General features: G+C 39.0%; 1 protein-coding gene across 1 annotated transcript in view; it reads left to right on the top strand.

The window, feature by feature from the left end:
* Nucleotides 1–1,977: 1,977 nt before the first annotated feature.
* The window catches only part of paplna (papilin a, proteoglycan-like sulfated glycoprotein), a gene marked incomplete at both ends in the record, with an annotated part of 28,463 nt that continues 16,034 nt past the window's right edge, over nucleotides 1,978–14,406 (top strand). The window contains 8 exons of the mRNA XM_079261697.1: nucleotides 1,978–2,028; nucleotides 2,927–3,030; nucleotides 9,546–9,606; nucleotides 9,701–9,803; nucleotides 10,040–10,170; nucleotides 11,516–11,639; nucleotides 13,085–13,165; nucleotides 13,282–13,454. Of these exons, the coding sequence (XP_079117823.1) occupies nucleotides 1,978–2,028; nucleotides 2,927–3,030; nucleotides 9,546–9,606; nucleotides 9,701–9,803; nucleotides 10,040–10,170; nucleotides 11,516–11,639; nucleotides 13,085–13,165; nucleotides 13,282–13,454 (828 nt within the window). The remainder of the gene's footprint in view (nucleotides 2,029–2,926; nucleotides 3,031–9,545; nucleotides 9,607–9,700; nucleotides 9,804–10,039; nucleotides 10,171–11,515; nucleotides 11,640–13,084; nucleotides 13,166–13,281; nucleotides 13,455–14,406) is intronic.

Below are 14,406 nucleotides of genomic sequence, written 5' to 3' on the forward strand. Positions count from 1 at the left end.
CTGGTCGGTTTCCTGTTGGGCGGACAGACAGACAAACAGATAGAGAGGGAGACAGAGGGAGACAAAGCTTTCCAGACAGACAACCGTCCTCATATATCCCTGCGCCGCTTTGTCAGAAGCGTCAAGTCGAAACTCCGTCCGCAGAAAAAGCAGCGCTCACGTGCGCAACGTCGGTTTGGAGACTCCAAGAAAACGCCTTTAAAACTTCTCAACAGGGTGAGTGATTATTGTTATTAATCATTCTACTTGGCTGCTTTTCCAGTTTCAGTAAAAATAGTTAAAAACAGAAATTATGGAAACGATGAAAAAGCTGGAAAGTTTGGGTCATGGAAGCTGACTTTCTGCCACACTTACAGTCATCATGTCAAAATCTTCGTTTAGGACTCATAGAATTACACATATTCAGTGTATGATATGTGTTTGTGCTCACATGGGTTATTAAACTTAAACAACATGCTTCCTAAAGGCTAAAAAAACCTAAAGCATGCACGTAATTCTATAATAAAAGCATCATAAAAGTGTCACAAATGGTTTTAAAGATATTTAAATTGGGATTGATTAACATTTCCAGACTCAGACATGTTCTCTCAGACTCTGGCAACACAGGACACAAGACACTGCTTGTCCTGCTGACTGGCAAACAGGATGAAGCTTCATTTGGTTTGATAAAAGCATGTAATGGCTTGAGGGTTCTCTGACCTGAATCACACACACACACAGACACACACGTACAGACTTTTTCAGTTGCTCATCAGTCTCTTCTGTACCAGCACGAACGTTTGGTTTGATAAGCTTGTAATTATTTAAGTCAATCTAAAAAAAAAAGCCAGAATAAAAAACTTTACTGCTGCTTTTCTTCTGAAATATTATATAATAAAGACTAAAGATTTCAAATCACACCAGACTCTGCGACCTCATATTTCACTGGTGAGATTAGCAAACGGAATATAAACAAGGACTCAACACATCTCTTTATATTTGATGAAATACTGACTGCAGCTCCTGTTTGCGTCTCTGCTGTTTAAAAGTTCACTATGAGTGTGTGTGTAAGACGTGGATGATTCCTGCGCGTCCAGACATAAACAGTCTCACATTACCACCACCCAGGCTCATCACACCGCTCAGTACTGGCCCTTTGGCATGTTTGTATACGAGACAGACAAGATGGGTCTGTATCTTCCTTTTTGCCCCAGCGGAACCAGCCCCCTGACATTTTTCCCCATGTTCACAGCGGGATAACGTTCCTCTCATCCGCCGGGGCATTTGGTGGTCACAGCTGACAGGTCAGAGCTGGTTTGGCAGGCAACCCCCTTCTCTGTCTCTGAGGAGGCAGGAAATTCTCCATTTAGCCTCAAACAAACAAACAAACACTCTCCCCACATACAACAAAGGAAACTGTTTAAGCTCAGTTAAACAGCCAAACGGCGAGTTAAGAAGCGAATCTGGTGTTTAAAGTGTCTGCAATCTCATGTCATTGTCACCTACATGATTATTGGGTTCCTATAAAAATGATTATTTCCAAATCCAGAAGTGATTTATTAAAATGTTTTCTTGTGTAATCACTAACAATAAAGCTTACAAATAGTTTAGCACCAAAGTGGAGTGCAAGGAAACCAGCTGTTACACCTGCAAACTACAAGCTGTCCATCACATGCTCATCATATCACAAATCCGACCACAGAAAAGCTGGTAATTGCTCAGTTTGATGATCAGAACTGCTGCTGCACAAACGGATTTCTGTGCTTGGAAAGGTTTTAGGAAATGCTGCAGGGCAGCTGAACTGCTGTGCTTCATACTGCCAGCTGAATCGGTTGTGTTCAGGAGCCTCCTGCAGCCCCTTTCTGTCCTTTGCTTCTCTTTCTAAGTGTTGGCCTGAGACTCAAACCTGACATCAGTTTCCTTATCACCTTTTTCTGGTCTCAATTCTTCTTGTGGCTTAATGTTTCTCTCCTTTTTTTCTTCCAGGGATCAGTGAAGATGCTCCTGCCTCTGATAATCCTTCAGTTGCTCCTGGTGCCAGCCTTCACGGTAAAATCTTAGTGGATCCGCTGCAGAACTTGTGCACATTAGTAAAGAAGATGAAAAAATAATCCTTCAAAGTTGCAAAAAAAAACCCCAAAAAAACTCCATATTTTCTATCTGTATCTATAAGTTTTCTTTTCTCTTGCTGACATTAATGTATCTCGCACAGAAGTTCAGGTTAACAGATTATTCTTTTTTAAAAATACCACATTAATATGCATAACTACAAAAATATTAACATATTTATGATATGTATGTTGTTAATCAGAGCACAGCACAATATATTTAATTTTTTTGTGTCAGAAAAATGTCTCATACTTTTGATATTCCCAACTTTCTGTTAGGTACTGGATTAATTTAAATGTATTATTATTATTATTATTATTATTATTATTATTATTATTATTTACATGTATTTAAATACTTTTACAATATCTCAGACATTTTGGCTGCATTACACTCAGATAAAGTCTTGTTTTTGTTTTGATGCATGTTCTGCAACTACCAGCACACACAGGTCAGATTCTCATTGCAAAATTAAAAAAAAAAAATCCGTGTTTTCATAAGACTGTGCAGCACAGGACAGAAGATTATCTCACCTTAACTTGTATTTAGTTGTTATCCTGAAGGTTTTTGTTGCTAAGCGTGGTTTTACTCAGCAGATGGATGGCTACATGTCAGACAGCTCCGTGTAGTTGACAGACTAAAAGGTTCTGACACTGTGAAGCAAATGTAAATAAATCCATTTAGCTGTTCTCAGCACTGGAAGCTTAAAAGCTCAGATTGAAAGTTTATTTTTGGCTTTGGAAAGTGGAGATGGTTAGATTTAGTCATATATGTATGGATATACATCAATGTATGATCAATGTATGGTAATTAAAACACTTATTTTCATTGCATCCAGGGGCCCAGTGTGGATTACTGGGACTCATGGGGTCCTTATGGTGAATGCAGTCGGAGCTGTGGCAGTGGCATTACCATGAGAACCAGACGTTGCATCACACACAGGTATGTTTTCTGATTATATATCTATATTTATATATTTTTACAATCACACAAGCATACATATCTATATATCTATATCTATATCTATATCTATCTATATCTATATTTATCTATATTTATCTATATATCTATCTATATATATATATATATATATATATATATATATATATATATATATATATATACATATATATATATATATATATATATATATATATATACACATATATTGTCATCATTTGACAAACTGGTTCTGTTTTCCACCGACGTCACAGATTTTTATCGTATTTATTCTAATTCATTGTTTAAATCTTTATCATTGTTTACTGTTGCCAGACGTAAATTGATAATTATGAAGGATGAAACAAACTGTTTCAGTTGGGGGTCTATTTATACTATTTACTGATGTTTATAAACGTAGATGCAAATGCTATTTATTTGCAAAACCCACTAGATTGGCTCTGAACCTCTTGTGGAGATTTTTCACCCAACCATCCCAGGACAATCTGAATTTTACTGGGAAGTATCTGAATGGAGCAACCTCTGAGCCAATTACATGAATGTGTGCTGCTGAAGGTTTTTTTTTGCTATTTCCCCTTTAGCCAACCTGTTTGCTGCTTTCCACACACACATCGCTGGCTGTCTAGTAGCCTCACTCTCCATGTGATATCTTCAGTGTAGTTTTTGCTCTATGTGTTACTTTTCTTTGCTTGAGACTGACACTTGCCCGCAAAGCTTTTTCTGTTTGACATAATCTTGCTTTCAGCCACTAATTTATGCAATTCATTTTAATCTGGAGTAAAGAGCAGGGTCAGATTTAGAGTCAGTGCTGTTGTGGTTGAAACAGAAAGCACTGGTTTGAGTTAAGGTACTGGCTCCAAACCAGCACTGAGACCGCTTCAATGAAAAAAAAAAAAAAAAAAAAAAAAGAGAACAACTGGTCTATCTCTCAGTATTATGTACGTATGACTGTGTAAATATACACCTTCATAATTTGCATCTTGGGATTTATTTTCTTTTAAATTCATGGCTTCTTATGAGACCCCGAATACACACTCAATCAAACTCTTTTTCATTGAGAATAAAACTAACTGTGAGGTTCAGGTACACAGCCTGTATCTTGTCATGAGGATGTCGGCTTGTCTGACATCCAGAACACACAGCTGGGAGGGGCCTTTTCACAGAAAGATTTCTCTTGGTTGGGTGTTGGCTGCTGAAAGGGATTGGATCAGCAATGAACACTTTCTATTATTCTAACTGACATAAAAGGTCCGAAGTATAATACTGTGTCTGTGTTGGGCCCCTTTTTAAAAAAAATAAATGTCTACTTTTGTGTGTCTTATGTCTGACTAAGCAGCGTAAGTTTGAGTTTTTTTAGCGGCTTCCACAGTAAGTGTGTTCATGGCTGTAATTGCTGGAATCCAGCTTGCATGTTGCCTCATGTAACACATGAAGAGATCTGTATTCATATACTGTGAAGTGGTGGGTGTTTCATCAGCATCGAGATGTGCTCAGATCCTTTAGGCAAAAAGCACAGGTCCATTTACTGGAAATATGCTGCATGACAGAACAAAAAAATCTGCTTTCAAAAACCCTTGAATTTCACAGAAATCTGTTTAATTAACTGTTACAGGTAACTTAAACAACTTCTGTTATGCGGTTCAGAATTTTAACCCAGCGGCTGGCACCGCTAGCACCGCTAGCACTGCTAGCGATGCTAGCGATGCTAGCTGCTTCTCCAGACGATTGCAGGAGTTCACAGGAAAGAAGCCTTGAAGAAAATGAAAACACAATATGCCAACATGTCAAACTTTAAACTGCCACTTAATCCTCTGATGCATCGTTGGAGTTGATCATGTTGAAAAGAGGTCTATGATATCATTAGCATCAACTCATTAGTGGTTTTCACATGCAGATAACCCCAAAGAGGCCCCTGTCCTACACTGGCCCGCTTTAATCATTCGTGTGGACCAAATGGAGATGTTGTAGTGCTGTATCAGCGTAGACAGCAGCCTATTGGCATCGGTTTGGTTTCATGACAACAGCGCTATCAGGTCAGAGGTGTTTCGGGTTTCCGTTCTCCCTTCATGCCATGTAAACCGACCAGCAAGGTGCTGGAGAGCTATGAAAGTCCTTTACCCGCCCAGTATAAAAAGAGTGATTGTTAGGTGTCATTTTTGTCTGGCGTGAGACTTGCACGCATAAAAACGTCCGAGTTTATGTCGTTAATAAGTTTTCAGTACAGTTTTACAGCTGTGAAAGTCTCACTGACAGATTTTCGGTTTTTGTGAGGCAACTTGTAAAGACATAGCCTCAGGCCTGCAGTGCTACATAAACCCTCTGAGAAGTCTCACAGGGAGAAAATTCCTCAGCTGGAAATGATGCTAAAACTCAGACATTTGACTCTGATGTTCAGTGAAGGGTCCCAAATCAGAGAGATTAAAAACACCTTTAATATTAAACAAAGTAAAGTCTATCGAATGATTGAATTACTGGCTGAACATGTAGATGGATCCTTTTTTAAGTGTGTGAATCTGATGGCTGGCACGCTATGGAAGGAGATAAAGGTACAAGGGATCTGATAGAAATACTCGAGTAAAATTCAAAAACCTGAAAACTGCACAACTTTCCACACGTTAGATTCCTTCGGTGACTAGAGCAGCCTGGATTTCTCCTCATAATCTGATATCTTTTGAGATATAACAGAAATGAAATCAGCTTCATCTCTCAGTCATCTTCATCAGAGTGTAGCCGCATCTCAGCAGCTCATTAAAAACAACAAGTTCATATATTTTTTGTTAGTTTTCAACGTCTCCGTGCAGCAAGTCAGTGAGTCAGAAACACTGTGTCTGAGTGTGTTGCACATCTTCGGCTCAATGGCGATGAACAACAGGAAGAGGCTCTGCCTGCTGCTCCTCACTTGGATGAACTTAGTCACCTACCTGGTTTACCTGACTCACATCTTAACACGCCACAATCTGACACGTTGAATCACTGTGTACTTTACAGGAACTCCCATTTTGCCACAAACTCATTTAAGCATGAAATTATCTTCAACTAGAAGACTTACAATTCATCATTTTCTGTGTCATTGCAGTTTTGTGAAATCCGTAAGTTGGCATAAAGAACAGACTCTTTTCTCTGTCTTACTGACAGAACCCAACGTCGCGCCTGACCTGCAGTGGTTTGTTTTGCATACTTAAGTGAATGGTTGTCATGCTTCGCCGTTTTGGCGAGATGTAGTTGCAGCTCAAGCGTGCTGACAGACGCGTGTCTTGCTGTGAGGCTTAAGGGCAGGTACTTTTGGAGGTGACTTAATCACGGGGTATTGGTGTGGCTGGAATGGAGGGTGGCAAACCAACCTGCCGTCTCGCAGTTTGCTGACTTATACTGGGATGTTTGCACAAAACCCAGGTTTGATGTGGCGGCTTCTGTTGTGCCGAGAGGTTTTTATAAGTACAGATTAAAGAGGAATGCAGCTTAATATCAGAGCTGAAACTTGTTATTTCTGCTCTCACAAGCAGACTGAGCTGTATTTGCATAACTTCACTGCACCTACTTATTAGCTGCTTTTGCCCCACAGTGGGGAATAGAAAGTCTTTCTGAAACTGGAGTTAGCAAAGATGAAAAAGTGGACTAAGAAACAAGTTGTGGCTTTAAACTTGTCAGCTTGTGAAAACACAGCTGAGGTTATAAATCATTCCCATGTTTTTGTTGATATTCTTACATATTGTCGTTCATATGTGTACAAAATGGGTGTAAAGGATTATAAATGTTATTCTAAAGCAAGCATAGAGAAGCCCAAACTGGAGAAATCTATGCTGATTTTATTGGTTATTACTTTGGGCCCAGCTGGACCAGGCTCAGAGGCACCCAGTGTAGATGGCAGGACAGTAGTCCAGCCTACAGGAGACTAGTTTCTCTGCATTTTAAGAAAGGAGGCTACTGATTTTTGTGATGTTTTGCAGATGAAAGAAGGAAGCTCTATAGACCCAGCGAGCATGTTCATGTGGAACCCATAAGGTGCACATCCAGGCTATGTGGGTACTAGGGCTGTGACGATATGCTTTTGTCCCTATTCAACTCGATTCCGATTTTTTGGGTGCCGATTCGATTTAACTTGCGATTCTCACAATTCTCCAATATTGCTGATTTCTGTAGATTAAAAATAAAAAAATGTATAAAACTTTTTTTTTGCTTGTCATTTTTCTTCATTTTAAATGAGGAGAAAACAACCCAGTAGCCAGACCATCAGTCTGCTGCTATAATGCCCAAGAAGACAAGTAAAAAGATTCGTTAAAAACAATAAAAAAGACAAAAATTTTATAGTACATTCATGTTATTTATTTAAAAAAAAACAACAACAATTTTTTACAAAAAAAAATCCATTTTAAAATTGTGAAGAAAAAATTTTTCGATTTGATTTTCCCACCTCTAGTGGGTACTGAGTGGGCGTGGGCTTGAACTGGGTAAATTTTGCTGGTCCCATGTGCTTCCAGTGACATGGGCCCCATATGTGAAGTCCATGTGGGCTGCATGAGCCCCATCAGGGATGTAGGTGGGGTAAGTGGGCATGGGGAGCTCATGTGGGTTGGCTGAATTAGACCTCAGCTGACACCCTGTCAGAACCAACATGAAACCAAATGGGCAAACAGGTGAGGCCATCATGGAAACTACAGACAAACCCATAATGGACCTGATCTGCAGCTAAAGTTTAACCTTTAAAGGGCCTGCATGGACATGTTGGTCGGGGACCTGATTAATCTGAGAGTTGAAAGACAAATACTACTCATGAATCACTCCAAGATTCCTCAATGTGGAACCAGAAGCTAAAGCAATGCCATCGAGGTTAAATGTATGGTTAGTTAAAGTCTGTCTGGGATTTTCAGGGACAAAAATAATGAAACCTTTGTTTCGCTTTAATTGAAAAGTATAAAATTACACACAACGTAAGTCTGTATTCAGTAGTTTTATCAGGGTGTCGTTGTCATAATGAAATGAAAATGTGCGTCATGTCTCCTGATGATACTGCGGGAGGTTTAGGTAGCTTCTGCAGGAAAATAGAGTTCACTCATGTCCAGAACTGTGTGGGCCACCATCTAAAAACTGGTGGGTTTAGAAGACACCAGCAAAGTCAAACTGGAATCACATCAGACAAACACAAGTTAAGCCAGGCTAAAGCAGAACTTGTGATCCAGATGTTGCGTTTATATCTACGTAATAGATGTAATGAGAGTTGACAAATACCTAATAAGATCTGATAAGTCTGTTTATGGAGGCCAGAAGGAGGTTATGTAACCTTAATGCAAATTCATTGTCATGCTGAGTTTTCAGTCCAGACTGAGTCTCCAAACAAGGAATTTTTCAGCAAATGGATTGTAGACTTGTTTTATTTAAGAGTTTTAGAGAAAATAAAGGTAAGATATAAGTTTGTAATAGCTAGCTTGAAGCCATGACACTGACTGCATCAAGTTGGCTTAGAAGTTTTGATAGTTGACATCAACTCAAGAATAAGAACTTCCATACATGTATGAGGTTGTAATATCAAATACTAGACTTGCTAAGATATCTCATGCATAATGTAGTAGAGAGTTACTGGAATGACATTTTCTGGTTGTAGGAGAAGACGATGCGGGAGAGTTCGGATTGATTTACGTTTACTTTTCTTTTTTTCTTTTTTTTTTTTTTTTTGTCTTGTCCAGCATTTAAGCAAGCAGACTGATGTTCTGGATGCTGTGTTCTGCTGAGCAAATTTATTTTGCCAAGGGGAACTTTTGTAGATGTAATGATCCCCTTGTATTTCTTGATTCTTATTTTATTTTTCAATTTGCTTTGGATAATAGCTTGTATTACAGAGTTTATGCTGCTGGACCCGACCGGAAAGGACAGGAAAGGGGCAGAAAGAGAACAGAAAAGAGAACATAAAAAAAAACAAAAAAAAAAAAAACAAAAGAAAGAGATCAATGCATACATGTATATGCACATACATACCCACCTACATATATATGTATATACACTCGCACATACATTATATATATACATATATACATACATACATACATATACACATACATACACATGCATACACACACATGTACACATACATGCATACATAAAGATAGATATACATACATACATATACACATACATACACACACACACATATATATATATATATATATACATATATACACATATACATACTCACATACATACACATACACACACATACACATACATATACACATACACTCACACATATGCATACATATATACATATCCATACACATACATACATACACATAAGTACACACACATACCCACCCACACACATAAATATATACACCCACACAAGCCAACTCTAGATTCGTGGAGAACAAAACCATTGACAATCATGAGGACCAGAAACTAGCAAGTTAAGTCAAAAAGACAGAAAGAGAGCTACCTGCTGTTAGTGAATAAACTTGCTGGATGACTCAGTGACTGTGACACATACGTTTACTTTTCTAAACACACAGGACAGATGGAGGACACAACTGTGTGGGACCAGCCAAGTCTTACCGTTCCTGCAACATCCAGGTGGACAAACACATCTGAAACAAATGACGTGTTGTTAAATCAGCTGTTTCTACTTTGTTCATCTTTGACTTCTTTATCTCATCGTTCCACTCAGGACTGTCCAGAAGGGTCCAGGGATTTCCGGGAAGAACAATGTTCCCAGTTTGATGGGACTGACTTCCAAGGGAAACGTTACAAGTGGCTCCCATATTATGGAGGTTAGAAGTGGACACAGATGAGTGTTCTGGGCTTACACTTTATTTTACTCACATGATTATTAAATGGTTAAAAGCAACTGTGTGAGCCCAAATTACTTCTACATATAACCTCACCATTTACTGTCAATCATGAACGATAAAATGAACTTTTGGGGGAATTTCTCAGTCACAACATTCACACAGCTGCTATTTTTCAGCATTTTGAAGTTGTAAAGTAAAGCTAACCTCTCTGACAGCTGAGAACCCCTGCGAGCTGAACTGCATGCCAAGAGGTGAAAACTTTTACTACCGCCACCGCAGCGCTGTGGTCGATGGTACGCCCTGCCACCCAGGACGGAGGGATATATGTGTGGAAGGAGTCTGCAAGGTACTTTTATGAAGAGAACACACACATACACACAGAAAAACCCGAAAGATGAAGGAAAAAAAGCTAAGAAATACAATTTATAATAAGTGGAAACACACCTAGGCCTACTCCTTCATGTTTTTGAGCTACAGTACGTCTGTTTCTAATATGCATTTTTGTCTGATGAGGGCACTATTTTGAGGCTGTGATTGCATGAAGAAAAGGTTACATTGAGGTTTGGGCTCATTATAACCCCATGATTAATGGCTAAAGCCAGAGGGGCATTTTAGCCTCTAACAGTGAGTGCTAAACTCTCCAAACACAGGAGGGCTGTAAGTTCAAATTTATCACTTTAAAAGAGATTTATACTTCTTCGGTTCCAACATGCATGAACTGTCAGGTGAGTCCCTGTTAATGTTACATAGTTTTATGTAGCTGTGCAACATTATACCTGCAATATGCATCTCAAGTGGCTCAAGTAGTCCTGAAGACTAAATAATTAGTCAATCTGAGCTGCTGAGTGACATCATTACTGTTCACATCCATGATTTTCTTTCATTAATTAAAGTCACAGCTGGATAAACTCTGAGGTTCATGTCTCACAGCATCACTGCTTTAATGGGAGCGGACTCAGCCACCGGAGCTACGCAGCGGGATCAAAGATTACTTTCACTATGCAGCAATGTCAAACACTTGTGCTGTCGTCAGTCTTTTCTCATGCAGTTATTGCTGCAGCCTTTTAACCTTTTCCCCACGAAGCCCCTCCTTGTCACATCCCTCCCCTCCTCTGCTGGAGGCTGATCTGCAGAAGCACCCATGATATTTTCACCTTTTGTGCTACATCGTCAAGTCTGCATCCTGAGTGCTTTAGTACCAACAAATGAGTTGAAGTTCGAAGCGTCTTTATCCAGTTTGCTTTTCAACCATGTGCATTAAAAGAAGACAACAACAGCCATACAGTTTTTTTAAATATATTTTACTTAAGCTAATTTAATTTGTAGCTATTATTACAATGAACTATTTTGGGTTTACACTATTTCTGAGTTTGTCTCAAACAATTGACTCTTTTGTCCAGTAATCTTTAGTTCAATGTTCAGAAAGACAGATTAATATTTTCTGTACCATTTTTCTGTCAACAGCTAATCACAATGATGGGCAAAACTCACTAAGAGGTGGTGGTGCATTATAACAAAACCAGCTCTAGTAATAGTTTGAACTGTGAATCTCTTAATAGTGTAATTGTGTGTTCTTTGAAAGGTATCACTACTAGGTGAGGTTCCTCAGGCATAACCACAGCTTCTAACAAAAACTATACCTGATGGTAAAGTTATTTTTATGAAATATTTCCTTTCTTTCACCCTGTCAGCGTCTGGGCTGTGACAACATGCTGGAGTCTCCTCAGCAGGAGGACCCCTGCCTGCAGTGTGGGGGCAACGGCCAGTCCTGCTACCTCGTCAAGAACAGCTTCACCGTACGCGACCTGCCAACTGGTGAGATGCTGATGATGGACACAGGTCTCATGTTTAACACAGACCCACGGATGAGGCTGAAGGATAAATAGTCTTCCATCCATCCATTCACCGATTCATTCATTCATTCATTCATCTACTTTGCAAAAGGCCGGGTTCATCCTGGATTAGATCAAAGCCAGGATTTGATGCAATCAGTTGGTTTTTCCTTAACTATACTATTTATTATTATTGTTGTGAAGTGGAGCTATGCAAATAAAGTTGTATTGAATTAAATAGAGACTAAATTGAAGAGTACTCACATTCACTTAATGGTAGACTTTAAAGACACCAGTTAACATATTTTACAATAATTTCTGTTCTATAGTCATTTGGCAGCTTACGTTTGACAAGTGATCAATTAACTATAGTAATTAACCTAACAGACGTGTCTTTGGATGGTGGGAGGAAGCCAGAGCACCTGGAGAAAACCCCCCCCCCACACACAGGGAGGACATGCAAACTCCACACAGAAAGGCCATTTGTCAAACCTCCCCCAGCTGAGGCCCATACCAGTGAGCTTCTCGCTATGAGGCTGCAGTGAGACCAGTACGCCACCATGCTGCCTAAGATGCATGTGTTTAGACCATGATGAGAAGTAAAAAAAAATTATAAATGAAAACATTATAACATTATGTACTTAAATCTATAAAAATGATAAATAATTCACGATTTATTGTGTTTATTTATACATTTAAACACTTATTTTAACTTTTTAAAAAACAATTTCTCATAATTTTGATGACGAGACGGGTTGTTCTTACTGATGGCCAGTCTTAAAAGCTTGACTTAACTAACCTATTACCATTCAGCAAGGAAATTCATGAATAAATACAGATACATAAAAATATAGGAAGAAAATTAAATTTTAAATATTTAATTTATTCAAATGAGTAATTTACTCATTAATTCACACATTTAAACATTTATTGATTTTTAAAATTAATTTATTTAGGTTTAAATTAGGTCAGAAACACTGAAGTTACTACTTTATTATTTATTTACCTATTTATCATGGCATTCTTGAGCTTCCATACATTAGCTCTGAATTATTCAGAAAAATAATCCAAACTCCAGTACGTGCAGTCTGACCCTGATGGGTTCCAGCTACATCTTAGCTTGGCTGTTGGTGAGCTCTGACCACTGCTCCCTAACAAGCTTCATTCATTCATTTTTCATACTCACCATTTCCCGTTTGGGGTCACTGGGGTGCTCGGCCCTATTGTCATTGAGTCACTATTGTGTAAATCTTTTGTGTAATCTATTGTGTACCTATTGTGTAAATCTTTTGTGTAATCTATTGTGTACCTATTGTGTAAATCTTTTGTGTAATCTATTGTGTACCTATTGTGTAAATAAAAGCAGCTTCTTCTTCTGAATCTCTGCCAAGTTCTTTCACTTCTGTTCACCCTTCACTCTCCTCTCAGGCTACAACCAGATGTTCATCATCCCTGTTGGAGCTGCAACCATCAGCATCAGAGAGACAGTGCCCACACGCAACTATCTCGGTGAGTTCGGGTTTGACTGTGGGATAAAAATAAGTAGGAAGTCAGAAGTGATTGTTTACATTTGCAGTTGTACATAATTCTGTTAAAGTAAAAGTTTAACTGCGCTCCATTATCAGCTATCAAGAATCTACGAGGGGAGTACTACCTCAATGGTCACTGGGTGATCGAGTTTTCAAGGGCGACACCAATTGGAGGCACCATGCTGTATTACCAACGAGGAGCAGAGGGTGACAACATCCCTGAAACAATCATTGGCCGCGGTCCCACCACTGAACCTCTTGTTGTAGAGGTAAGCTCAAAACTGTATCAGGATTTTTTCCTTTAAATGAAAATATTTAGCACGAACATCTCCACAATTCCCATAAACTGTCATTGCTGGGCTGTAGAGCTTACTGGAATATATGCCGCACCTCAATGGAAGCTGCACTTTCACCAAGTGTCCTCAACAGCCACATAGATCATCTTTAACTTGAAGTTGTATTTTGTTGTGTGTTTTCCTTTTAACTTGCCGTCTTATATTGAAATGGAGAACCTCTTTGCTCTGAGAGGGAGAAAGATAGCCAAAAAGGAAAAATCAAGAAAAAGAAAAATAACCATTAGAAAACAAGAGTCTACATGGGTCTAGTGTTCACCAGGTGGAGACAGTTCCTGCTGGACAGGTAAGTTCATTCAATCTAACAGTGAAGCTTATTTTAGTGTTATGTTAAAAACAGGGCAGGTAGTCCATCAACTACTTTATCTTCCCGTTTGAGTTGGATAATTTACTGTTACTGGTTACATACAACGGCAGAGATGCTAATTTGTTAGCTAGCCTACAGTGGAAAAACTCCGTCTCAACAGTTTTCTTTTGCTGTGACTTTTCAAAGAGGTCAAACCAGCAGGTTATCGTGCGTTTCTTTCAGATGAATTTTCTACGAGTTTTTCTTCATGTCTTTTAAATTTTTTTCAGCTGTATCATCAAGGCGGGGGCGGATGTCCTCCCTGTAGCCACACTGTTTCACACAGTGATATTAGCTGATAGCAGTAGCTTGGTACTAAATGAAGGAAGGGCATGCTTACAGCTTATCAGCATCAATAACGAAACAGAATGATGTGTCGTTCTGTACCTCATCACCTGGCTGGACTCTCCTACTTGTGCAAGATGTTGACATTTTCACATTTATGACTCTCCATGGCTTCAGTAATGTGCAGAAACAGTGAGGCGCCAGAGAGCACCACTTGTATTCAGCTAGCAAACCACT

Source organism: Telmatherina bonti (genome assembly GCF_933228915.1).
Source record: "Telmatherina bonti genome assembly, chromosome: 22".
NCBI lineage: Eukaryota > Metazoa > Chordata > Actinopteri > Atheriniformes > Telmatherinidae > Telmatherina > Telmatherina bonti.